This window comes from Littorina saxatilis, linkage group LG16 (genome assembly GCF_037325665.1).
Source record: "Littorina saxatilis isolate snail1 linkage group LG16, US_GU_Lsax_2.0, whole genome shotgun sequence".
Classification (NCBI taxonomy): Eukaryota; Metazoa; Mollusca; class Gastropoda; order Littorinimorpha; family Littorinidae; genus Littorina; species Littorina saxatilis.
In genome coordinates this window covers 14,354,754-14,379,284 of record NC_090260.1, presented here as the reverse complement: position 1 = coordinate 14,379,284, position 24,531 = coordinate 14,354,754, and the positions used below count along the sequence as shown (strand labels likewise).

The 24,531-nt window shown below is 41.7% G+C and overlaps 2 protein-coding genes and 1 long non-coding RNA gene across 4 annotated transcripts in view; all 3 read left to right on the top strand.

Moving 5' to 3' along the window:
• LOC138950463 (uncharacterized) overlaps nt 1-24,531 on the top strand; it is a 189,350-nt gene that overhangs the window by 23,715 nt on the left and 141,104 nt on the right. The window lies entirely within an intron of this gene.
• LOC138950467 (uncharacterized) overlaps nt 1-24,531 on the top strand; it is a 68,189-nt gene that overhangs the window by 16,505 nt on the left and 27,153 nt on the right. The window lies entirely within an intron of this gene.
• The window catches only part of LOC138950464 (uncharacterized), a 49,779-nt gene that overhangs the window by 3,450 nt on the left and 21,798 nt on the right, over nt 1-24,531 (top strand). For both annotated transcript variants that reach the window (XM_070322196.1, XM_070322197.1), the window contains exons 3-11: nt 2,649-2,787; nt 4,345-4,567; nt 6,058-6,210; nt 10,746-11,031; nt 14,259-14,405; nt 16,609-16,894; nt 18,024-18,138; nt 21,438-21,617; nt 22,420-22,456. In XM_070322196.1, coding sequence (XP_070178297.1) covers nt 2,649-2,787; nt 4,345-4,567; nt 6,058-6,210; nt 10,746-11,031; nt 14,259-14,405; nt 16,609-16,894; nt 18,024-18,138; nt 21,438-21,617; nt 22,420-22,456 — 1,566 coding nt within the window. The remainder of the gene's footprint in view (nt 1-2,648; nt 2,788-4,344; nt 4,568-6,057; nt 6,211-10,745; nt 11,032-14,258; nt 14,406-16,608; nt 16,895-18,023; nt 18,139-21,437; nt 21,618-22,419; nt 22,457-24,531) is intronic.

Below are 24,531 nucleotides of genomic sequence, written 5' to 3'. Positions count from 1 at the left end.
TTTCACGACTGGCACCACGCGGCATCCAGTGGCGTGTTGTGGGTAGACGTCCATTGATTTTGATAATAATTTTTATATTTTTAATTTTCAGACCTTGTTTTTAATCCGAATATAACATATTTATATGTTTTTGGAATCAGAAAATGATGAAGAATAAGATGAACGTACATTTAGATCGTTTTATAAAAAAATAATTTTAATTACAATTTTCAGATTTTTAATTACCAAAGTCATAAACTAATATTTACGCCACCAAGCTGAAATGCAATACCGAAGCCCGGCCTTTGTCGAAGATTGCTTGGCCAAAATTTCAATCAATTTGATTGAAAAATGAGGGTGTGACAGTGCCGCCTCAACTTTTAAAAAAAAGCCGGATATGACGTCATGAAAGACATTTATCGAAAAACTGAAAAAAACGTCCGGGGATATCATACCCAGTAACTCTCATGTCAAATTTCATAAAGATCGGTCCAGTAGTTTACTCTCAATCGCTCTACACACACACACGCACACACACACACACACACACACACACTCACACACACACACACACAGACACACATACACCACGACCCTCGTCTCGATTCCCCCTCTATGTTAAACATTTAGTCAAAACTTGACTAAATGTAAAAAGAAAAAAAAAAAGAAAAAAAATGGGATAGCGGCGAAACGGGATTGCGCCAAAATGGGATGCGGTAGTAAAATGACGCTTGGCTTGTTAAATGTCGCCAAAATGGGACGGCGGCAAAACGGGATTGCACGTAAATGGGATATTGCGCGAATTATAAACGAAGGAGTAGGCCCTAAGTTTCTCGTACGAGATGTTTACTGGGAGTAAATATTTGGGGAGTAAAAATTTAGTTCCTTGTGAGTTCTTTTTTCGTACAAGATTTTTACTGGAAGTTTACTCTGTCCGAGTCAATTTTTCGTGGAGTAAAAATTTTGTGTTACACCGGTTCATGACCGTTGTGGTAACGAGCGCACATTGTTGTCTCTATATATTGTGTTCCTACGAATCGAAAGTACGATCGCCAAGCCAGTCTGTCATTGAAGGCAACGTTCGATATTTCCGTCTGTCAGCGTTGCCAACGTTCGACAGATTTTACTACTGTTACTCACAAACTTTCAATTTACACAATGAAATGCCAATAACATGTACACACAAGAATGGGAGACGAAGGGAAAACCTACTAGCGATTGAAATTATGCAAACGAACTCACAAATCCCTCACTTTCCGAATGCAAACGCTGCAAATCCGTATGCGTGCGTCGCTGTGCCGAACGTTGGGTTGACGAACGTTGCTGACAGACGCAACAAAACTTGATCAAAAGGCACTAAAAACGATTAAATGTTTTACTCACTGGGTATCGCATTCCTCTTTTTCTTCCTGCAGACGATATGAAGCGGTTGAAACGTCGTTTCCGATTAAAGGCTCGGGTTATTTCCGTTAAAAACGAAGTTTGCCGAACGTGTGATTCAGTCTACAGACACCGGTCGGATCACAACAAAAATGTTCATTCTTTGCGATTTTGTGATACTGTTGATGATACACCTGCTTTCCAGTGAAGAACATCAATAAATTGATGTTCACAAGCAAGAATAACAGACAAAAGCACGCGATGTGTAAAATTAGGCTTTGCTTTGCAAACAAAGCACGTGTTTTTTTTACTGACAGACACTTTCGGTGGTGATTGAAAATTTTTCCAGAAACGGTTTTATGCTCCCATTTGATATTGTTTCCCTATTTTCTCTAGTCAGAGACTAACCTTGTGTATTAATTGAATTAATAACCCCATTATCATAAGTTTTGTGTGTTATTTTTGTGTCTGTTGAATCACACTTTGAGATGGGGTCATGTGACAGAAGGAAATGGTGTCTGTCAGGATTCACACGTTCGCTTCGAAAAACGCGCTCAAATAATTGCTCAAACACAAACATTTTAGCTTTTATTTATTTTTTTGTATTGCAAATACCATACTTACTCATGCCAAGCAGAAAAAATGATGAAAATCAACACAGTAAGCAAGTAATTTGAAGGCAAAGTTTACACACATCAAAGAGTCTGATTACCGTGAAACCTGCCTTAACAAAGAACTGGCTGAATAAATAAATAAATAAATACATTACTGGAAAAACCATACAATAAAATGTCAGGTAGGAGGGCAGTATGTGCTTCAGTCTTGTTTGAATAGAGCTATGCTTTATGTCTCAGGCGCTTTGGTTGTGGGATGTGGGAGGAGGGGGGTGGGGTCGGTGGGAGAGAGGATTGAGGGGTGGGAAGGAGGAAAGGGGATGAGGTTTTCAAAACAGATGTCCTATTTCCGTCTTATATATATTATTGAGAGACACAGGGTGTATGCTGGCTTCCATTGACGCGTGTAATGTTTATCTAAAAACTCATGGGGTTTCAGTTTGTGTTCGTTGACAAGGGTGTGTAGGTTGCAGAAATCTTGTTGGAGTGATTGGCAGTGGTCAAAGAGGTGTAAAAAAGATGCTTATTTTCCACATTCACATTGTTAGGAGAATACAGAGAGCACAGGGCTCTCCACAGATGCTCTTCCTAGAGTTTTTATTTCCGCTTGTTCTGCATCTAGGACGCCACCCGCAAAGGTTGGGAGCCCTGAAGCAGTACCTATCTATTTTTCAGGTGCTGACACCTCATTCGTATCCCTTAACATGACGATCCCATGTGACGCGTCAGTTAGCAATACCCGGCCAGAGACGGGGCTTCTCAACTGTAGCATTACGGACACAAGGTTCGACCGGTTGCTCGAACACCGCGACAAGTGAGTACATCCTTATATGCTGTCGTGTGTGTGTGTGTGTGTGTGTGTGCGTGCGTGCGTGCGTGCGTGCGTGCGTGCGTGCGTGCATGTGTGTGTGTGAGTGAGTGCGGGTGTGAGTGAGTGCGGGTGTATGTGTGTGTGTGGTGGTGTGTGCGTTTTCTGCTCACGTGGCTAACGAATAATGGCTTTCTCTATCTGTGTACAATACCCAATATTGACGGACTGTGTGATGATATCTTCTGCTATGGTCTGTTGAGACAGTGATATCAAAATCGAGACAGGAGGTCGAGATTTTGATATCACTGTCAAAACAGACCAATAGCAGAAGATATCATCACACAGTCAGTCAATGTTAGATATATTGCTAATTCTCTGGACATTTTGTATTTACTGTAAAGAAATTACAAAAGTATTTGTCTCAGTTTTGGCTGTTCCATATCCCTCCCTCTGATTATTATTTCTTTTTGTTCACTCTTTTCTTGTACTTTTCAGTATTTAAAAATGTCTTTTCTTTCAAAAAGTCTTTAGTCACTTGCTCAACTAAATTTTGGGATCATTACATTTTCATATATATTTGTTTGTTTTTAAATTCAGGTGTTTTTGTTTTTGAAGTGGGGAAGCAATAAAGAGGTCGTCGATATCAAAACTGATATCGACGGAAATGTCATCGATATCACTTTGACAATGAGCTCAGTTTTGCCCAATTGACCAATGGAAATCCACGTAACATATGAAATAGCAATATTGTTATATATTGTTTCGTCTAGATTTCAAATAACATGATATCTGAGAAGTAATAACATGTGATTGGATTGACCGATACATTTGAAACTTTATGATATGACCATGCATAAGCTGAAATTAGTGTACACTGAATATGAAGTAGTTCGTTGTACTGACGCAGCAGTACTGTTATTACAATTTGTATGGGTTGCATTTTTGGGGGGTCACCCTGTACAGGGCCGGACTAGGCGAAGAGGAGGGGGGGGTTGCCAGTGGTGGCCGAGGGAAGCGAAGCGCCGAGCCGACGGCGCGAAGCGCCTAGCTTGCTAGGGGGGTCCGGGGGCATGCCCCCCCGGAAAATTTTGAAAAAAAGGATGCAAAATGGTGCAATCTGGTGCATTCTGAGGATGATCATTACCAGTTTCAGGCAGCAGATTTTGTCACTGATTAATACCCCAAAAATTGAAACTCAATGTAAAATAAAGAAATGCATACCTCATTCAATATTTTTATTTTTTGGCTGGGGGGGGGGGGGTCCGGAAACCCTAGAACCCACCCACCCCTCCCCCTCGTTGTGGGGGTCAGGGGGCAAAGCCCCCTGAAGCTGACGGGTAGGTCATATTCTGAGATAGGAAAATGGTCGCTCCTTGCATGAAACGGCATAAAATAAGCAATAATAAAAAAAAATTAAATAAGTAAGGTACATGTTTAGGCTAGGGGGGGGGGGGGGTTGCGCAACCCCCATAACCCCCCCCGGTAGTCCGGCCCTGCTGTAGCATGCATGTTTGTTTGTTTTTTTTACATCGTGCCATTCGTTTCTTCTTTCTTTGTCAGGCTAGTGATCACTTTCACTTCAAAGGCAGGGGGCTATCGTGAAGTGTTGAACGAAAACTTCACCCCTCCAAGACTTGACAGAACGCAGAACTTTATAGGAGGGAGCCAGGACAAATCTGTTGAATTCAGGTTCGACTTCGTAAAGCCTCACCACTGTGGGCAGAGTAAAACCGGACCATGCATCGACCGGAAGTCCATGTTGAATGTTCCAGACATCACGAGGGTATGTTTTGGTCTGCGTGTAATTAAGACTTTCATGAGTAATGAGTGAATGGGTGAGTGAGTTGTTGAGAGAGAGAGTGAGGATGTTGATACTTATGTTGATATCTTGTAAGTTCTTGTATGTCCATGTGTTCCTTTGTTTCTTCCTCTTACTCATAGCATCTCATGAGTTGTTTGGGTTTTAGCGTAGGTACAGGTATACGCGCGTGCGTGTGTGTGTGTTGTTTTGTATTGGATTGTCCTGTATTGTATTGATATGTACTGTATTGTATTTTATGTATTTTATTCTAGTATATTTGTGAAAATAATAATGCTGAAATACGTGCATGACTTTTTTTTAAAAGCTTGTAAGTGCTTTAGTTTTTTTTTCTTATTTTGAGGTTTGTTAAAATATGTTTTGTTACCGCTTACAATGCTGTTATGCCTATTCCAAGTTAAAGTTTTCGCTCATCTGTTTTAGAATATATTGTTAGTGTTCGCTGCTTTACAAGATTTAATGACTCAAATACCATAATGTCTAGATCCTAAGTTATCGTTAATGATCATCATTTATAATAATTTATTTATATGCAAATAAATCAAAAAACGTTTAAAATTCAGATTCACAAAACTTCTTCCTTCTTCGTTAATGGAATAAAATTCCCACCTTCACTCATGATTTTACACGAGTGTTTTTGTTGTTGTTTTTTTACGTGTATGACCGTTTTTTTACCCCGCCATTCAGGCAGCTATACGCCGCTTTCGGGGACAGATTCAGATAACGAAAATAGTTGGTTATTTGAACACAGACTTCTTCTTCTTCTGCGTTCGATGGTTGTGTCTAGGGTCGTAGTTCCGCTGCTGTCGTGAACTGGAACGTCGCTTTCAGGTCTTCTGACGTTCCCCAGAGCTTGGTCTCCAGTGTAGCTCCTTTTTGAACACACACAAACCGTTACAATCACTAGAACTTCGACCCAAATGGTCCTTAAAAGTAAGGCCAAATAAAAAAAATAGGTATGTTTACGGTAACATGGCCGAAAAAAATAGGGTCGGTCGGTCGGATTTTTTTTTTCTTCCCCCGTCTCGTTTGGTCCATTTCTGTCCGATTTTGTTCAATTGTTTTTTAAAACGAAGGGAATTTTATCGTCTTTCCTCACAAGGCAAAAATTATTACAATATAGCTAAGTACGCTCCGGTTTGACACCAAAAAGCGACTTTACGACAAAGACCCCCCCCCCCCCCCATTTTTTTTTTCAATTATTATTTTTTCTTTTCATTTTTCGAAAAAAAAAAGTTTAGGGTCGGGCCGAAAAATTAGGGTCGGTCGGGATACCGTAAACAGACCTATTTTTTTATTTGGCCTAAACACATAGATAAACACGTGTGATACATGTCATGACCTTGGAACATCTTCTTTGTCCATTTACTGCCGAGCAACATGGAAGATATCGGTATGCACATGTTTTCCCATTTGTCTTCCGAGTTCAATCTTTCACTTTGTGTGTCATGCAGACGAACCCTATACAGATCAGCTGGGCCAACTGGGAAGATGACGACTCGGGCATGTATCGCTATGCATGGGAGGTGTTCAAGATGACCCCAGCCGCTGGGACTGAGCTGGAAATTAAACCAAGTGAAGCCCTTAAACCTCTTACCAACCAGGAGGTATGTGACCTATATCCCTATATCCCATGAGCTGCTTCTTTGTCTCTGTTACTTCAGTATGGGTATATATGTTGTATTTTTATAGCTCAATAATTACATCATGGACTATGACTATAATTATACAGTGATGTACATTTTTCTAGCAGCCTTTAGGACAATTGTCCTGAAGACTGAAAATCAATAGGACACAGTGTCCTGAGATTGCAATTTCAATAGGACAAAAACACGACTCCTAAAACCGCATTTAAAAAGATTTTTCAGTTTAAATTCTTCCACCTTCCGCGACTGTCATGACTAGATACTCAAAGGATTGAATCATATTTGCACTTTCACCATCACTCTCCATTTCGACGAGTTCGTTCTAGGTTGACGTTGTTGTTGGTTCACTTGAAGCCACAGTGGCTGGCGAACGCAGCATGGACATCAATGTCTGCTGATTTTTATCTGCTTTGAGCTTTTTTTTCGGACCCATGTCGTTTCTCTTTCGTTTTATTTTCGTTCGAACGCACAACGGTTTTTCCGGATATTATGACGAAAAGTAATGCCTTGCGCATGTGCGAACATGCACGGGTGGTTCCCATTGGTTTAAACGATTTATTGCTGAGCCAATGAATGCACTCGAGGCACCATATGGGTTCGGTTTTCTTTTTTTCTTCTTGATCCAACTTGAGGATAAATTAATTCAAAGAATCAGATCCCATATGGTGCCTCGTTCACTCAACAAACTGGTCACACGCAGTGCATACTTTCGCTTGGCAAAACCGAAACCAGCTTTCCTCACGCAGTGTTTACTTTCGCTTGGCAAAACCGAAACAAGCTTTCCTCTTGAAAATTGAACAGTCCGCATGTCCGCTTCATTGTCAAAAACGACTGATCGGACCCTTGACCACTTCTTCTGTAGGTTAATCGGACCAGTGTCCTGCTGGGGTTAAAGCTATAGGTCCTGGGGAAATTGGATCGGTCAGAGACCGGAGACCGACTAAAATGTACATCACTGATTATATGATAGTGCAGATTCCAATTTGGGCAAAGAACTACTTTCCTCCCGACCTTTGAATTCGCGCCGAACAATGTGACACATTTGTATGAAGTTCCTTAATTGCTTTGCTGCTAAAGAGTTCTATCCGCAGTTTTATTAACCCGTGCATAACACTAGTTTGAACAGTCGAACACTACTGATCACAATGCCAATGGTTGCAAACAAAAACAAAACAAGTCGCGTAAGGCGAAAATACAATATTTAGTCAAGTAGCTGCCATTTTTCAGCAAGACCGTATACTCGTAGCATCGTCAGTCCACCGCTCATGGCAAAGGCAGTGAAATTGACAAGAAGACCGGGGTAGTAGTTGCGCTAAGAAGGATAGCACGCTTTTCTGTACCTCTCTTTGTTTTAACTTTCTGAGCGTGTTTTTAATCCAAACATATCATATCTATATGTTTTTGGAATCAGGAACCGACAAGGAATAAGCTGAAAGTGTTTTTAAATTGATTTGGACAATTTAATTTTGATAATAATTTTTATATATTTAATTTTCAGAGCTTGTTTTTAATCCAAATATAACATATTTATATGTTTTTGGAATCAGCAAATGATGGAGAATAAGATAAACGTAAATTTGGATCGTTTTATAAATTTTTTTTTTTTTTTACAATTTTCCGATTTTTAATGACCAAAGTCATTAATTATTTTTTAAGCCACCAAGCTGAAATGCAATACCGAAGTCCGGGCTTCGTCGAAGATTACTTGACCAAAATTTCAACCAATTTGGTTGAAAAATGAGGGCGTGACAGTGCCGCCTCAACTTTCACGAAAAGCCGGATATGACGTCATCAAAGACATTTATCAAAAAAATGAAAAAAACGTTCGGGGATTTCATACCCAGGAACTCTCATGTCAAATTTCATAAAGATCGGTCCAGTAGTTTAGTCTGAATCGCTCTACACACACACACAGACAGACACACACACACACACACACACACACACACACATACACCACGACCCTCGTTTCGATTCCCCCTCGATGTTAAAATATTTAGTCAAAACTTGACTAAATATAAAAACGAGTACCCTCCCTTGCATCGTAGCAGACGACTGAGTGTGTTTGGTGCGCCTCTTCAGTTTCTCTGGCTGTGTCGGTGTGGGAACTGACAGAAGCTAGGGAGCACAGATAATAGAAGCCCTGTCACATAGACTAATCACACAATCAATACACATTTGGCTCATGTTTGTTAGTCAAACTCAAAGCAACAACACTGGTCTGGTGACATGCGTAGCAGGACCGAGAAGCGTCCTTACCTGGTTTGGCTTCGCTTCGGTATTTCAGAAATTGCTGTGCGTGCTTACTGATATAAAAAAAACATAAAGCCGATCAGTTCATATGTCCTCTTTGTAAAGAAAAGCAAGAAGATGAAGTCCATTTTTTTGTGTTGCCCATACTTGAACAGATTAAGAGAACATTTTATCCCATTTAAATATTATAAAAACCCAAGCACATTTAGACTCAGCTTACTCCTGGCCTCACCTCAAGAAATTGTTGTCAGAAATGTGTCCCTGTATTTGTATAAAGCCTTTAAATTAAGAGATGGTGTAACCTCTTAGTTAAATACCGTGTAATGTATGTTTTAATCTGTAGTGTTGTGCAATTATTATTGTGTACTTGTTTTGCACCTGGTGAGTTAAATTATTTGCAATGTTAACCGTTTATTCACACCCCTTCATAAGGGGCTATGACCTATTGCATAAATTATCTGCGTCTGCGACTCTCTCTCTCTCTCTCTCTCTCTCTCTCTCTCTCTCTCTCTCTCCCCCCTCTCTCTCTCTCTCTCTCTCTCTCTCTCTCTCTCTCTCTCTCTCTCTCTCTCTCTCTCTCTCTCTCTCAAAATAGGAAGATTATGTAGTGGTTTTATAGCGTTCTGTTCAAGTCAACAGCTCAGATCATGGCTCAATAAAGTGTTGCAAGATGGTCAAAAATGAAGTACAAGATATTTCACTTTAAGTGGTACTACACTGTTGCTGAGTGTCTGTAGGAAGCTACACGGTGAAAATAGAGAAAGAAAAACACGATTCTTGACTTTGATGGGCTTTTTCTGCTCGTAAACGCACATTCTTCTACTCATCACAGCGTGCCCAATGTTTGCGTTTAAAACACCAATTACATTTGTTTTGAATAAAACTCACAAGTTTACAATAAGAATTTAGAGACCTGTATCAATTACACAATAACATGCTTCCATTTGAAACTTCGAGGTCGTCATCGTGGATTGACGCCCGACCAACTCAATTACATTTTGGGAGGGCGTCAATCCACGATGACGACCGGGAAGTTTCAAATGGAAAAATGTTAATGTTTTTGTAATTCAATCTGACGACGATCTCTTTCCTGCTTTCATGCGGTTGTAAACAGACAGAATTGGTTCTGTTTTGTTCACACACTACTTTCAGTCCACCTACCTACAGGGGTCAAGTCCCAAGAAATATGTCTCTGTATTCCTATCGTATCACTCTTAGCTCCTGTTTTGTTTTCTTTCACATACATTTTCCCTTCTTTTTTGACGGGTGTCTGGACAGCAAATTCTAAAACAAATTCTTTTCATCACAAAAGCGATCTTTGGAATTGACTGACGTAGTCCGGAAGAATTAATGCATCGACTTACGTCACGTATTCGACGTCATCACTTCGCATAACTTATGGTCTCGGTATTTCGTTGGCCTTCATATTACCTAAAATGACCCTCAAAGCTAACCGAGACTAGTTGAAGTTGTATCAAACCGCCTCGCCAGCAGGTTGTTAATGGCGTTTATCCTACATACGTGAGAGAAACACTCGTGAGATAATAATCGTTGTAAATGTAAATGAGGTCATGTCAAGCAAACCGGCACGGTTGGCTTAGTGGTAAGGCGTCCGCCCCGTGATCGGGAGGTCGTGGGTTCGAACCCCGGCCGGGTCATACCTAAGACTTTAAAATTGGCAATCTAGTGGCTGCTCCGCCTGGCGTCTGGCATTATGGGGTTAGTGCTAGGACTGGTTGGTCCGGTGTCAGAATAATGTGACTGGGTGAGACATGAAGCCTGTGCTGCGACTTCTGTCTTGTGTGTGGCGCACGTTATAATTATGTCAAAGCAGCACCGCCCTGATATGGCTCTTCGTGGTCGGCTGGGCGTTTAGCAAGCAAACGAACACACAAATGTCAAGCAAGTCTGGCAGGGACCTGTTGTTCCACTGCTTATGGTGCCAAAGTCACCGAGACAAACAACATTATAGCAAACAAAATTGCGCTCGCTAATTACCCTCGATGAATTTTTAGAACTAACACGTCACGCCACACTTAAAGTTTTCGAACATAATTGTTTGTCTGTGCACTTAAAAGACCGTTGCGCGATATATGTGTGAATGTAACGTATTTTCGTCAATAACAAACGTTCCAATAACTTTCCTTTCTTGTTTTTTTTATCACCAGGTCCGTCAGGAGGTCGGTCTGTGTATAAGGCTCACTCACCTACACACCAATAACGTTCGCCATGTTGTATTGCAGGTTTTTCAGAGCAATTACACCGTTCAGTCTTTCCCCCTTCCCGGTGCTGGAATGTACTCGGTCATTCTGGAAGCGGGCGATCTGGCCAACAACACAATATACGTCAGACGTCTTGTCCTGTACGATCCCAATCCTACCATCACCGCGGATCCTGCTCATCTCTTTTACGTGACGTCAGCCAGCGAGGCGGCCAACTACACGTATCAGAACGACCTCTCTGCCCCAATTAGGGTCACGTGGGCGCAGCACTTCCGGAACCCTCTCCACGAAGACAACAACTTGCTTGGTAAGCTTCTTCTTCTTCTTGTTTTGGCGTTTGATGATGGCTTGGTAAGCAAAATATGATAGGTTCGCAAACAGAAGGCCCAAGGGTATTGACAAGCTTGTGAGATGTTACCCGACAGGCAGCTTCATTGCTGATTGATCATGAATCCAACAATGAACGACTGAAGTATAGAACTGAGGTATAGTCAGCTCATGCTGACACGTGTTAACACAGTGTTCAACCGGTAAACCGCCAAGACCTCTGTTCTGCCTGGAAAGTAGAAAGTTCATCGCTTGTTACTGTCAGCTAAGAGGTTCACTATCCTTAGCGGATTATGACTTTATTCAGTTATTCTGCAGAAAAGACAAATGCTGGAGAAAACCCGTTCTTTTCTGCAGCATTTCTGCATAATGTCATCTTTCGCCGAAGCAGCGTTTTTTTCTGCAGCAAAAAATTTTACTGCAGTAAAATTGAAATCAAGAATGCTGCAGTAAAACGGTGCTGTTGTTTTACTGCAGAAAACCTGTTCACATTTTTTCTGCAGCATTTTGTACTGGCTCTTGGCGGATTATGACATTATTCAGTTATTCTGGAGAAAAACCGAAATGCTGGAGAAAAACTGTCTTTTCTGCAGCATTTCTGCATAATGTCATCTTTCGCCGAAGCAACGTTGTTTACTGCAGTAAAACAGTTTTTCTGAAGCATAATGTTTACTTGGTTTTCTGCAGCATTATTGCAACTAACTTGTTCTTCAGAATAGTCTGTGGCAGTTTTTCTGGAGAAAAACGATCGACCTTGAAAAGTAGCGTTTGTATCCGTCGCCCCCTGGGATAGTATACTAGTTTGTTCCGCAGTGTACCAATCAGAAGGCGTGTAGCAAAAGGGCATTATATTCAACTTCACAATGGCGGCCGAACGTAAACAATTTCTGAAGCAAATCGAACACGAAGTGGACTACTGCGTTCGTCTGGGAAAATGTGACAATGTTGCTGACAGGTGCCATTGTTTAATTTGAAACTTTGAACTTCCGGCGGAAAGGAAGTCAGACAGACAAAATACATTCGTGTCACGCACAACTATTGGTAATTCTGGATGAGTCCATCTCTCGACAGAGGGGGGCTCGCGTGCTCCAACATTATAATGAGCCAGTACAAAATGCTGCTGAAAAAGTGTAGCGAGCATTTTTCAAAGAATTTATTTTTGCGTGGTTTATCTTACCCCTGAGCCATCGTGAACCCGTGTGATCCAGTTTCCCTTTTTGGCTCACGTAAGTGTAGCCTATGCGATGCTAACTTTTGTCTGTCTGTGCGTGTGTATGTGTGTATGTGTGTGATAGAAACTTTAACATTTGACTGAACACCGAAATACTAATTTTACCTGGTTATTATCCAAGCAACAGCTTCAAAGTATTGAAGCAATGATCAACATTTCGTCGGCACGTATGTAGTTAGAGTGTGTATCCAAAGAAAACGGGTGGTGGTTTTTTTTTTTTTTTTTTTTTTTGGGGGGGGGGGGGGTAAAAACAGGTGATTGGTTTGTGTCGTGTGTGGTATGTAGACCAGGTCAGGGGTCAAGGTTAAATCAGATCGCGTGAAGGATTGTGGTATAGATACAGTTCTCACCAAGCTGCTGTTCGCCGATTCGGGGAAGACGATTTCACATTGTTCGGTTTCGTAGCCCCAGAAAAATAGATAAAGAAGATACCAAAGGAGACAGGGGCGGACGAGGGGGGGGGGGGGGGGGGGGGCCCAGGGGGCACGTGCCCCCCCCCCCCCCCCCCGAAAAAAAAATTGGAAAGCTGATTCTATGACCATTTCTAAGTTCAAATGGCACCAGATGGCACCATTTTGCTTCTTTGGGCAATTTTTTTTTCCCGGGGAGCATGCCCCCGGACCCCCCTAGCAAATTCGGGTGCTTCGCGCCCATCACATTCACTTTCGATTCAAAGTGCCCCTCCCCCCCCCCCCCCCCCCCCTACAAAGCAACTGATCCGCCCCTGGGAGATTTCCTACATGTTGATCCGCACAGCGTGTTTCCAGTGTCTGCGCGAGGAAGCGCTGTCGAAGGCGCAGTGTCGATCTGGCAGTCCTGTCCCCCTAAGTGGGCTACAGACAGACAGATCTAGATCTAATGTCTCCCACTCTTGCACCGTGTCACCTATGCTTATTGTGTGTGTGTATGTGTGACGGAGTGATTGAGTTTGTGTTACTGTTTGTTGATTTCTTACGGGAGCCTTGAAGGCTTCGCCTCTTGTTCACAATGTTGTCGTCAGTTTGTAATTCGCTGTGAGCTTCAGGGGCGGACCTAGTTGTGGATAAGGGGGGGTTTCCAAATTGGAGTAGGGGTCCAGGGGCCGTTTAGGCCCCGGTGGGGTCCAGGGGCAAAGCCCTGGTGGGGGGGTCTGGGGGGCTTCGCCCCCCAGATGCTGAAGGAATGTTATTGTTTTAGGTCAATCGGAGGCCTCTCCTGGAAGATAACAAGTATAAAAAAAAAAACGGATGGCGGGGGGGGGGGGGGCTTTCTGGGCACCCAGGAACCCCCCCCCCCCCTAGGTCCGCCCCTGAGCTTATCTGCAATAGCACGTTATTATATGTACCTCTTACTATGCACGAAACAAACAGCTGTGGTTCACAAGAACTCTAGCGATGGCTTTTGACTGCTCAGAGGAACTGGTGATAGGCATAAACCGTCGTCTACTACGAGAACCACGGCCTTGCGTGACCCTGCTTCCGGGCTTTTCTTTTTTCAAACTTTCAAAACTTTGAATTGTACTGATCTTGTCTTGATGAAAAAAGAATTCTTTTATGATTTAAGATTGTTGATTGTAAGATCTATGATTGTTTGTGTAACAAGCTGTCAATTTATTATTTAGATTTTAAAAGTTAGGTCTAGCGCCAAAACGCACCACGGTCCGATTGTGTGAGGAGACAATCGGCAAAATTAATTCTTTGAAAATTGCTCGCTCTTTACGTAGGGCACCTAGGATGTTCCCGTTCGGTGAGCGTTCAAATGGAAGGGTGTTTGTACTGTGTTTAAAAGCCTGACAGTATCTGTGATGGTTTACGGGAGGCTTACTATGCCTTTAACTACTATCACTTACACTGAACAATCGCCAGGGTTGATACCGGTGGATAGCCTACACTTTTACTTCCAGGATTTTAACAGAGTATGATGAGCAATGATTTCGCACTACTTGAAACGTGAGGCCGACGAATGGTAAATGATTACCCCTGTGATTTTCTCGGCAGGTCGCGTGCGTAAATATCCAGTGGAGCTGAGGGACGAGACAAACCAACTCCAATACGTTTACAGGAAAGTCATTTTGCGCAACACAACGCAGGATGACTGGGAAGGGGACAGAACCGTGGAGGAGATACCTAACAGGAGAGGAATAGGTACAGTAGCGTCCCTTGTGTCGATTGATCACCTTTGTGTGTGTGTGTGTGTGTTTGTGTGCGCGCGCGCGCGCGCGCGCGCGCGTGTGTGTGTGTGTGTGTGTGTGTGTGTGTGTGTGTGTGTGTGTGTGTAATTATTTGAGAAGAGAAAGATATGAATGTACCACTCAGTATTTTTGTGTTTTCCTTGTTTTTTTTAAAAAATTATTTGTCGTGTTATAATTTATGCTAAAGGGCTGACAACACAACACAATACAACAGTTACTAAATGTCGCCGTGCAGTTCATAAAGTGAAATCGAATCGAATTGAATTTAATTGAATTGAACTTTAATTTACAAGGATTAAGATTTAAGGCTATGCCTTTTCGAACGATGAGCGTGCCGCCAATCGGAATTTCAACTGATTTAAAGGACAAGGTTTTTGTTATGACTACGGGACCAGGTGATTGAGCAGAATCATATGCCGAATGTTGAACATCGAAGACAATCTGAAACCCGACCTACACTGCATGACCTTGACGGCGTCATTTCAAGCTTTGCTTTTGGGCTGGTAACTTCCGGAGATGTACAAAAAGTATTTGCAAGTGGGATCAAGTGGAAACTTATTATAATCTCGACAGAGATTCGAACCTAGGACTTCGGTTTTTTGGGGCCCACGTCTTAACCACGAGGCTACCGCATTAGTAGGGAAAGTAATAACAAATTTACGATGTGATTTTATGCTACTTACCATTTTGCGCTGCAAAAGCATCAACATTGCCTTTACAATTCTCTGTTGCACAAATGTTTCACAGAATCGCAGCGCTTGTTTTCACCACAATGCCGGTACACGACATTTGCGTAACTTGGGGCGGGGATATAGCTCAGTTGGTAGCGCGCTGGATTTGTATTCAGTTGGCCGCTGTCAGCGTGAGTTCGATCCCAGGTTCGGCGGAAATTTATTTCAGAGTCAACTTTGTGTGCAGACTCTCTTCGGTGTCCGAACTCCCCCCCGTGTACACTACATTGGGTGTGCACGTTAAAGATCCCACGATTGACAAAAGGGTCTTTCCTGGCAAAATTGCTTAGGCACAGTTAATAATTGTCTACCTATACCCGTGTGACTTGGAATAATAGGCCGTGAAAGGTAAATATGCGCCGAAATGGTTGCAATTACTGGCCGTATAAAATTTCATCTCACACGGCATCACTGCAGAGCGCCTAGAACTGTACCCACGGAATATGCGCGATATAAGCCTCATTGATTGATTGATTGATTGATTGAACTTGCATTGGCTGCGATATCTCTATTTGTAGCAAGCAAAACAAGTAAAATAAATGTATTTAAATAACTACAAATTTAGACCAAAATGATTCACTCCTGAGCATTCAACGGATAGATATAAAAGTAGAAACTTTCTTTCTTTCTTTCTTTCTTTATTTGGTGTTTAACGTCTTATAAAAGTAGAACATAGAGGCTGGTTCAAAAGTAGCATAACATACTATCGTATTTTTTTTATTTTTTTTTACAACTGCTGCAGTAGCCTATAATGGATTGGATGTCGGCCCCAAAATCTCGATATCCTGGATTGGAATCTCTGTCGAGATCCCCTAAATCCCTCTTGAAAATACATTGGGCTTGGCCGTGAAAGCGCAAGCAGGACGTTACCAGTCCAACATCTAGGCTACGAACGAATAAAAAAACAAGAATGGTAGTTAATTGTAACGTTTATTATTGACAAAACAAAACGTTACATTTACTAGTAGGCTTACGTCGACCCAAAGGTCTTTGACGTAGACAGACAGACAAACACCAATGAAACAGATAATGAACTTATCTCAAGATCGTGTGGCTTGCTTGCAAAATGCCATCGAGGTAATTTTTTTAAGGTTGATTTTTTTATTCAGAATTTTGGTACGTTGACAGTCTATCTGTGTTTTGATTTAAGCTAAGAACGACGCCGTCAAGGTCATGCAGGCAGTGTAGGTCGGGATTCAGGCCGCGTTAGATGTACAAATTGTACAGTGTTCTCAGACCTAACTTCTAAAACACATAGCCCCCGTAGAGTCATCATCATTGATATTTAAACCGAACAAACAGTTACTGCATGTCATGGTGCTGTTCATGCACACACAAATAGAACACATAGAGAAGCGGTTTTTTTTTAATGTTTTTTTTAAATTTTATTTCAACTGTTCTCCCAATTTTTTTTTCCTCTCTAAGTGAACTTCAAAGTCAGACACGCCATAGACAGCAGCGGAGGGGTGAGCCAGCCTGAAAACCCGACAGGTGCTTGGGAAGATCGGAATCTCACTGACAGTTTCACCGTCCCGCTATCCCCGGGCGAGGCTGACACCGTCACAATCTGGGTCAAGGCCACTGACGCCATGGGAACAGAGAAGGTGGAGAGACGCCAGGTGACCTTTGACTCGACTGACCCTGAGGTGCGGAATGGTAGCATCAAATTCCTCATGAATGTTCCTGTACCAGGCATAGACTTCAGCTCCAAGTAAGTATCGATAGAAAAAGCTATCACTATAGCCGAATACCAAAAACAAGTCGCGTAAGGCGAAAATACAATATTTAGTCAAGTAGCTGCCATTTTTCAGCAAGACCGTATACTCGTAGCATCGTCAGTCCACCGCTCATGGCAAAGGCAGTGAAAGTGACAAGAAGAGCGGGGTAGTAGTTGCGCTAAGAAGGATAGCACGCATTTCTGTACCTCTCTTTGTTTTAACTTTCTGAGCGTGTTTTTAATCCAAACATATCATATCTATATGTTTTTGGAATCAGGAACCGACAAGGAATAAGATGAAAGTGTTTTTAAATTGATTTGGACAATTTAATTTTGATAATAATTTTTATATATTTAATTTTCAGAGCTTGTTTTTAATCCGAATATAACATATTTATATGTTTTTGGAATCAGCAAATGATGGAGAATAAGATAAACGTAAATTTGGATCGTTTTATAAATTTTTATTTTTTTTTACAATTTTCAGATTTTTAATGACCAAAGTCATTAATTAATTTTTAAGCCACCAAGCTGAAATGCAATACCGAAGTCCGGGCTTCGTCGAAGATTACTTGACCAAAATTTTAACCAATTTGGTTGAAAAATGAGGGCGTGACAGTGCCGCCTCAACTTTCACGAAAAGCCGGATATGACGTCATCAAAGACATTTATCAAAAAAATGAAAAAAACGTTCGGGGATATCATTCCCAGGAACTCTCATGTAAAATTTCATAAAGATCGGTCCAGTAGTTTGGTCTGAATCTCTCTACACACACACACAGACAGACAGACAGACAGACAGACAGACACACACACACACACACACACACACATACACCACGACCCTCGTCTCGATTCCCCCCTCTACGTTAAAATATTTAGTCAAAACTTGACTAAATATAAAAAGAACACGCATGTCAATGTCTGTCTGTCTGTCTCACTGTCTGTCTGGCGGTCTGTATGTCTGTCTGGATGTCCACCCGTCTTTGTTTCTGCCTTTGTGTCTGTCTGTCTGTCTGTCTGTCTGTATCTCTCTCTCTCTCTCTCTCTCTCTCTCGCACACACACCCACACACGTTTTAAAATGGTGATCTGTTATTATTGGTATGTTCTATGCTATACAGGTTCGAGATCACCGCACAGGACCAGCAGTCAGGCATAGCTTACGTGTTTTGGAAGTTCACTCGTTCCAACGGTACTACCATTTACCAGGAGAAAGTGCCTGGTGTCAGTTCTGCCGTGAGTCTTCCACAAAACGATACAAGTTGTTGTTGTTGTTGTTGTTGTTGTTGTTGTTGTTGTTGTTGTCGCCGTTGGTTTATGTCCTGCGTTTCACTGGAAGGATGCTTCTGTCCCATAATAGTTTGCACGAGAAAGACTACCTTCAACAATAAGAGGGTAGGGGTTGAACAAGCGTGCACGTGATGGTCGCACTGTCACGCCTTCATTACATTTAGTCAAGTTTTGACTAAATGTTTTAATGTAGAGGGGGGAATCGAGACGAGCGTTGTGGTGTGTGTGTGTGTGTGTGTGTGTGTGTGTGTGTGTGTGTGTGTGTGTCTGTCTGTCTGTCTGTGTGTGTGTAGAGCGATTCAGACTAAACTACTGGACCGATCTTTATGAAATTTGACATGAGAGTTCCTGGGTATGATATCCTCAGACGTTTTTTTCATTTTTTTGATAAATGTATTTGATGACGTCATATCCGGCTTTTCGTGAAAGTTGAGGCGGCACTGTCACGCCCTCATTTTTCAACCAAACTGGTTGAAATTTTGGTCAAGTAATCTTCGACGAAGCCCGGACTTCGGTATTGCATTTCAGCTTGGTGGCTTAAAAATTAATTAATGACTTTGGTCATTAAAAATCTGAAAATTGTAAAAAAAAAAAATTTTTTATAAAACGATCCAAATTTACGTTCATCTTATTTTCCATCATTTGCTGATTCCAAAAACATATAAATATGTTATATTTGGATTAAAAACAAGCTCTGAAAATTAAATATATAAAAAAAATTATCAATTTTTTTTTTCGAAATCAATTTAAAAACTTTCATCTTATTCCTTGTCGGTTCCTGATTCCAAAAACATATAGATATGATATGTTTGGATTAAAAACACGCTCAGAAAGTTAAAACGAAGAGAGGTACAGAAAAGCGTGCTATCCTTCTCAGCGCAACGAATACCCCGCTCTTCTTGTCAATTCCACTGGCACTGCCTTTGCCACGGGCGGTGGAGTGACGATGCTACGAGTATACGGTCTTGCTGCGTTGCGTTGCGTTCAGTTTCATTCTGTGAGTTCGACAGCTACTTGACTACATGTTGTATTTTCGCCTTACGCGACTTGTTTTTCATTCAAAATGATTGACATTTTGGTCATTCAATTTTCAACGAAGTGCGGACTATGGGATTGCACTTCAGCTTGGAAGCTTAAAAAATAGTTAATTATTTGCTCATTAAAGTTGCCGTTAAAACCGAATTTGCCGTAACAGATTAAAACATGATCGCTTTGTATTCTTCATCTTCTCCTGAATTCGAAAAGATATAGATATGATATGTCCTGTTTACTCTGTCTAAAAATGTGCTAAGAATGGAAGAAACTAGTTTCAGTAAGTACTACTGTCGCATGCTTCGCGGAGACGAGCGTGACCCGCCTCGGTTTTCGGGTTAGCCGAGACTATTTCACGCGACTTGTTTCTTCTTTTTACATTTAGTCAAGTTTTGACTAAATGTTTTAACATAGAGGGGGAATCGAAACGAGGGTCGTGGTGTATGTGTGTGTGTGCGTGCGTGCGTGTGTGTAGAGCGATTCAGACCAAACTACTGGACCGATCTTTATGAAATTTTACATGAGAGTTCCTAGGTATGATATCGCCATACGTTTTTTTCATTTTTTTGATAAATGTATTTGATGACGTCATATCCGGCTTTTCGTGAAAGTTGAGGCGGCACTGAAATTTTGGTCAGGTAATCTTCGACGAAGCCCGGACTTCGGTATTGCATTTCAGCTTGGTGGCTTAAAAAATAATTAATGACTTTGGTCATTACAAATCTGAAAATTGTAAAAAAAATATTTTTTTTATAAAACGATCCAAATTTACGTTCATCTTATTTTCTATCATTTTCGAATTCCAAAAACATATAAATATGTTATATTTGAATTAAAAACAAGCTCTGAAAATTAAATATATAAACATTATTATCAAAAATTAATTTGTCGAAATCAATTTAAAAACACTTTCACCTTATTTCTTGTCGGTTCCTGATTCCAAAAACATATAGATATGATATGTTTGGATTAAAAACAAGCTCAGACAGTTAAAACGAAGAGAGGTACAGAAAAGCGTGCTTGCATTCTCAGCGCAAGTACTACCCCGCTCTTCTTGTCAATGCCACTGCCTTTGCCGTGAGCAGTAGACTGACGATGCTACGAGTATACGGTCTTGCTGCGTTGCATTGTGTTCAGTTTCATTCTGTGAGTTCGACAGCTACTTGACTAAATGTTGTATTTTCGCCTTACGCGACTTGTCTTGTTCTTGTTCTTGTTCTTGTTTTGCTTCTTCTTCTTCTTCTTGTAATTGTGCAACCTACAACAGCAACATGTAAAATAACAATATACATTTTGCACGAGACTGTCCGAGCAGACCAGCCTGTACATTTTCATCTGCAGACGTTTTGTGAGGGCGTAACTTGAAAGTGGCCTTGGTTTAAACAAGATTTTATTCCGAAAACATGCTGACTTACTAATTCATTATTCCTGCAGCAGCAATGATTAGACGGAATGATATCTAATCTTGTCAAACAAAGTCGCGTGAACCACACAAACGCCTGTTTGAATAACACCAACAATACCATCGTCAAATATATTAAGCAAAATTGCACAAGCAAAAGTGACCTTGTGTCACCACTATTGAATATATACCGAGAGGCATAAATTCCGCAAACTGAACTTTAAAAAATCACAAAAAATCAACTCAGTGGTGAATGTTTTCAATGTTTGAATATTTTATTTATTGGCCATTTTAGTGTTTATAAACCTTCGCTTTATTGATTTTGAATAGAACATCATGAAATGACAATTTTTCAAAAAAAGTGACTGAGTCCAAGCGCAATGATTTCGGAAAACGTTCAGTGTTCATCACGTTCAATGCTTTGGCCAGCTCTAAGCATCCCAATCGCTTGCTGTCTCTCTCCTTCATCAAGTCGTGGCATGATTGCGATATCTGATACAGCCAAACAGCCAGTTGCATTTTAATAGGGCCATACACTATCTTTTTTACGTTATTGTCTCCCGTTCAGCCCATTGTCTTTATTAGCACAGTGAGCTGTGGCTGGATCAGCAATACTGCAAAGCGCACGCTGACAGCGTGAAACATTTGCTCCGACACTCAAGATGTCAACTACAAATTACAGGTTCAATCTGATTTTCGTTTGAGAGCAAAATCGTTCAATGCACTATTTGCAGAATGTATGCCTTTCAGTATACTACGAGATGTTGTTCTGAATCAGGTGCAGTACCTGTGTAATTGTTTTCCTTTTCAGGACTGCGACAGATTCAAGTGTACATGCACTCCTGCAAACGTTTGCTTCGATCGCAAGCAGACGTTCTCCATCAGCAACTGCAACATGATGGTTGAAAAGGAGAGCCTCGATACCGAAGTCATCACCGTCACTGCTGACGTCACTAACATGGCGGGTCTGGTGACACGTGTCAACATGCTGGTGAGTTTGGTAACAGTGCAACCATCCTTTAAGAATCGAAATCAGAAATAAGACGTTAGGCTGAAAACGGGAGTATATGTACAGGTGGTGTGGACAAACGATAAAAGAAGGCAAGCAGAAGGAGGAGGGGGGGGGGTGGTGTCGGGCAGGGTGGGGGGGTCTTTAATCGGGGTTTGGTGTTGGTGGTGGTGGGGGGGGGGGGGGGTAAATGTATTAGCTGCTTGTGAAGCGTGTGAGTTTGTTGATAACTGATATGACTGTATGGCAAAACAAATAGGTAAACCAGCCGCGTAGAGTAGCACGGGGTTAAACACCCAGGTGGGGTCAAACGCCCACCACCGATATTTCGGAGATGACATGGCCGAGCGCGTCCCTTCCTGGGTAAACGAAGTTAGAAAAGCAGGAAGTGACGCGCTCGGCCATGTCATCTCCGAAAGTATCGGTGGTGGGCGTTTGACCCCACCTGGGCGTTTAACCCCGTGCTACTCTACAAACACGTATGAACATGTATCGTGAGTCTGTGCGTACGCACGTTGATTTTTACACAGTGTAGGCCACAGTCCCTGTTGGGCACATCTCAACCATTTTTTTTGGTGTGAAATACACGAACAGACAAACCGAATACAATTTCGTTGGACTGGGAACGTTACGGGTGTTTAGTCTTTGAAATGGTTGTACACCTGTCTTGAATGTTTATACAGTGGCTAGTGCCAAAAACATTCATTAATCGTTTCGTCAACATTGCTCTTAGTAGTACATAACTGCCCCTTTAATTAGTTTCTTTGTGTATTGTTTTCTTCAGAAAGATGACCTGACCGCACTGAACGGAACCGAATCCTGTAAGTAGCACAGCTGATCAGGGCGTTTGAAGAATTGTACAGCAGTGAAATATTATGAGTTATTTATAATATGCTGACTGTTAGCAAATGATAACAAACATGTCGAGAAAAAAGATATCAAGCATGAGCCTTTTAGGCGAATGCTGATATCGTTTGTGAGACATGTCTGTTACCATTTGCTAACAGTCAGCATATTAGAAACTAGAATGAATACCCGCTTCGCCGGGTAGCCGGCTTCGCCGGGAAGAAGTACTTAGAGCCGTACGCCGGCTTCGCCGGGTCCGAACTATGGACCCGCCAAGCTTAGGTCCCTCCCAGATTCGTGGAATGGGAACAGCACGAAAATGATTCAGAATCAGAGGCCATAATGCCATTCCTGACCATATCGAGTCCCATCCTTGTCGACGAATGTAACCGTGTTAATCACCTTTGGAGGCGAACTCCACTCAAACAGGACTGAGCAAGTTATGGCTTCTCAAAGGAAGGCCAGTACATAAAATTACACAAAAGCCGCCAGACCACATCACAAACAGAACTGAAGAATGCACAGGTGTTGCTTACATAGAGACACACACACTTACACACACACACACACAAACACAGAGAAGCCGTATCTATAGAGAGATAGATGACAGTGTATTTTTCGCGTGGCTATAAATTGATTCGACCTTTGCACTTTTACAGTGAGGATAATTTACGGGTCCAATTTACGTTCTGTACACTGCGTTGACCTTCTAAAAATAGGTAACAGTAACAGAACGCCGGGAATATCCGAAGACGCTCCACTCACTATGAGTGCACCATACGAAGGAAGGGAGGTAAACGCTGAAAACCTGGAGAATGTGAGAAGATAAGGAAGAGTTACTTATAATGGTGAAATAAACACAAAAACAAAAATCGATTCAGCGCTGCGCGCTGAGAGCACGTGTTGAAATATCTCATCGATGATATTGTGTCCGGGGTGTAGCTGAATACGGTGTTCAAATTTGAAAAAGATCCACCGAGAACTTTGGCTTTGGTGTGTCGGTATGGGGGCCCGGGTAGCTGAGGTGGAACCAAAATAGCTGAGGTGGAACCAAAATCGGTTCCGCGCTGCGCGCTGAGAGCACGTGTTGAAATATCTCATCGATGAGGTTGTGTCCGGGGTCTCTCTGAATAAGCCCACCAAATTTGAAGCAGATCCATCGAGAACTTTGGCCGTGCATGGCGATTACACAAATACACAAACACACAGACACACAGACACACAGACACACAGACACAAGTCGTATATATATATAGATAATGGTTTTATTACCGTTTAATTCGACCAAAAGAAATTTCGAAGCGACCCCGCGAATTAGACAGAACAGCCGCAATGGGAACTGGAGCGCTCCTACCAGATTATGCCTGTCAGTCAAAGAATTCTCGTGACCTGGGTCAGCCAATCAGAGTAACACACCTTACGTGATGAATATCCGTCCTGATTGGTCAAAAAGCCATATGGGGCACTGAATTGGTAATAATAACAGCTATTGGGTTTTCAGCGTAGCAATAGGGTCCGATATTTAGACAAGACAAGTATAATGCCGACGAGTCGAAGACCCTATTGCTACGCTGAAAACACAATAGCGATTATATAATATAGCTGTTCTGACCTTGTTTTGTTGTTCCAAACTTACAAAATGACAGTTTTTGCGTCGATGCGTTGATCTCAGGTTTTGATAGCAGACGCCGTTTCTTATGCGCATTAGTTTTGCGCAGGCGCCACACTGACTTTGGAAAATAACCTCGATTTGACAACACAGTCAATAAACAGCTGTTTATTAGTTCATTCGTATACAACAAAAAGAAGTTTGAGTTTTTTAAAATTTTGAACAAGACTACTTATGAAGAAGACCAAAACACAACATCAACGGAAAACTAGAAACAACTGAAGAACTAGGATGCAACAAGGGGAAGAGAAGAGAACAGCTAATCCGTACAACGCGAGCAGACGACAGCGAAGTTTGCAGTTTGGGTGAATGGTATCGCTTGTCTCGTCATGAAGCGAATTTTTCAACCTCAGTTATAAACGACTACATGAATGTTAGTGC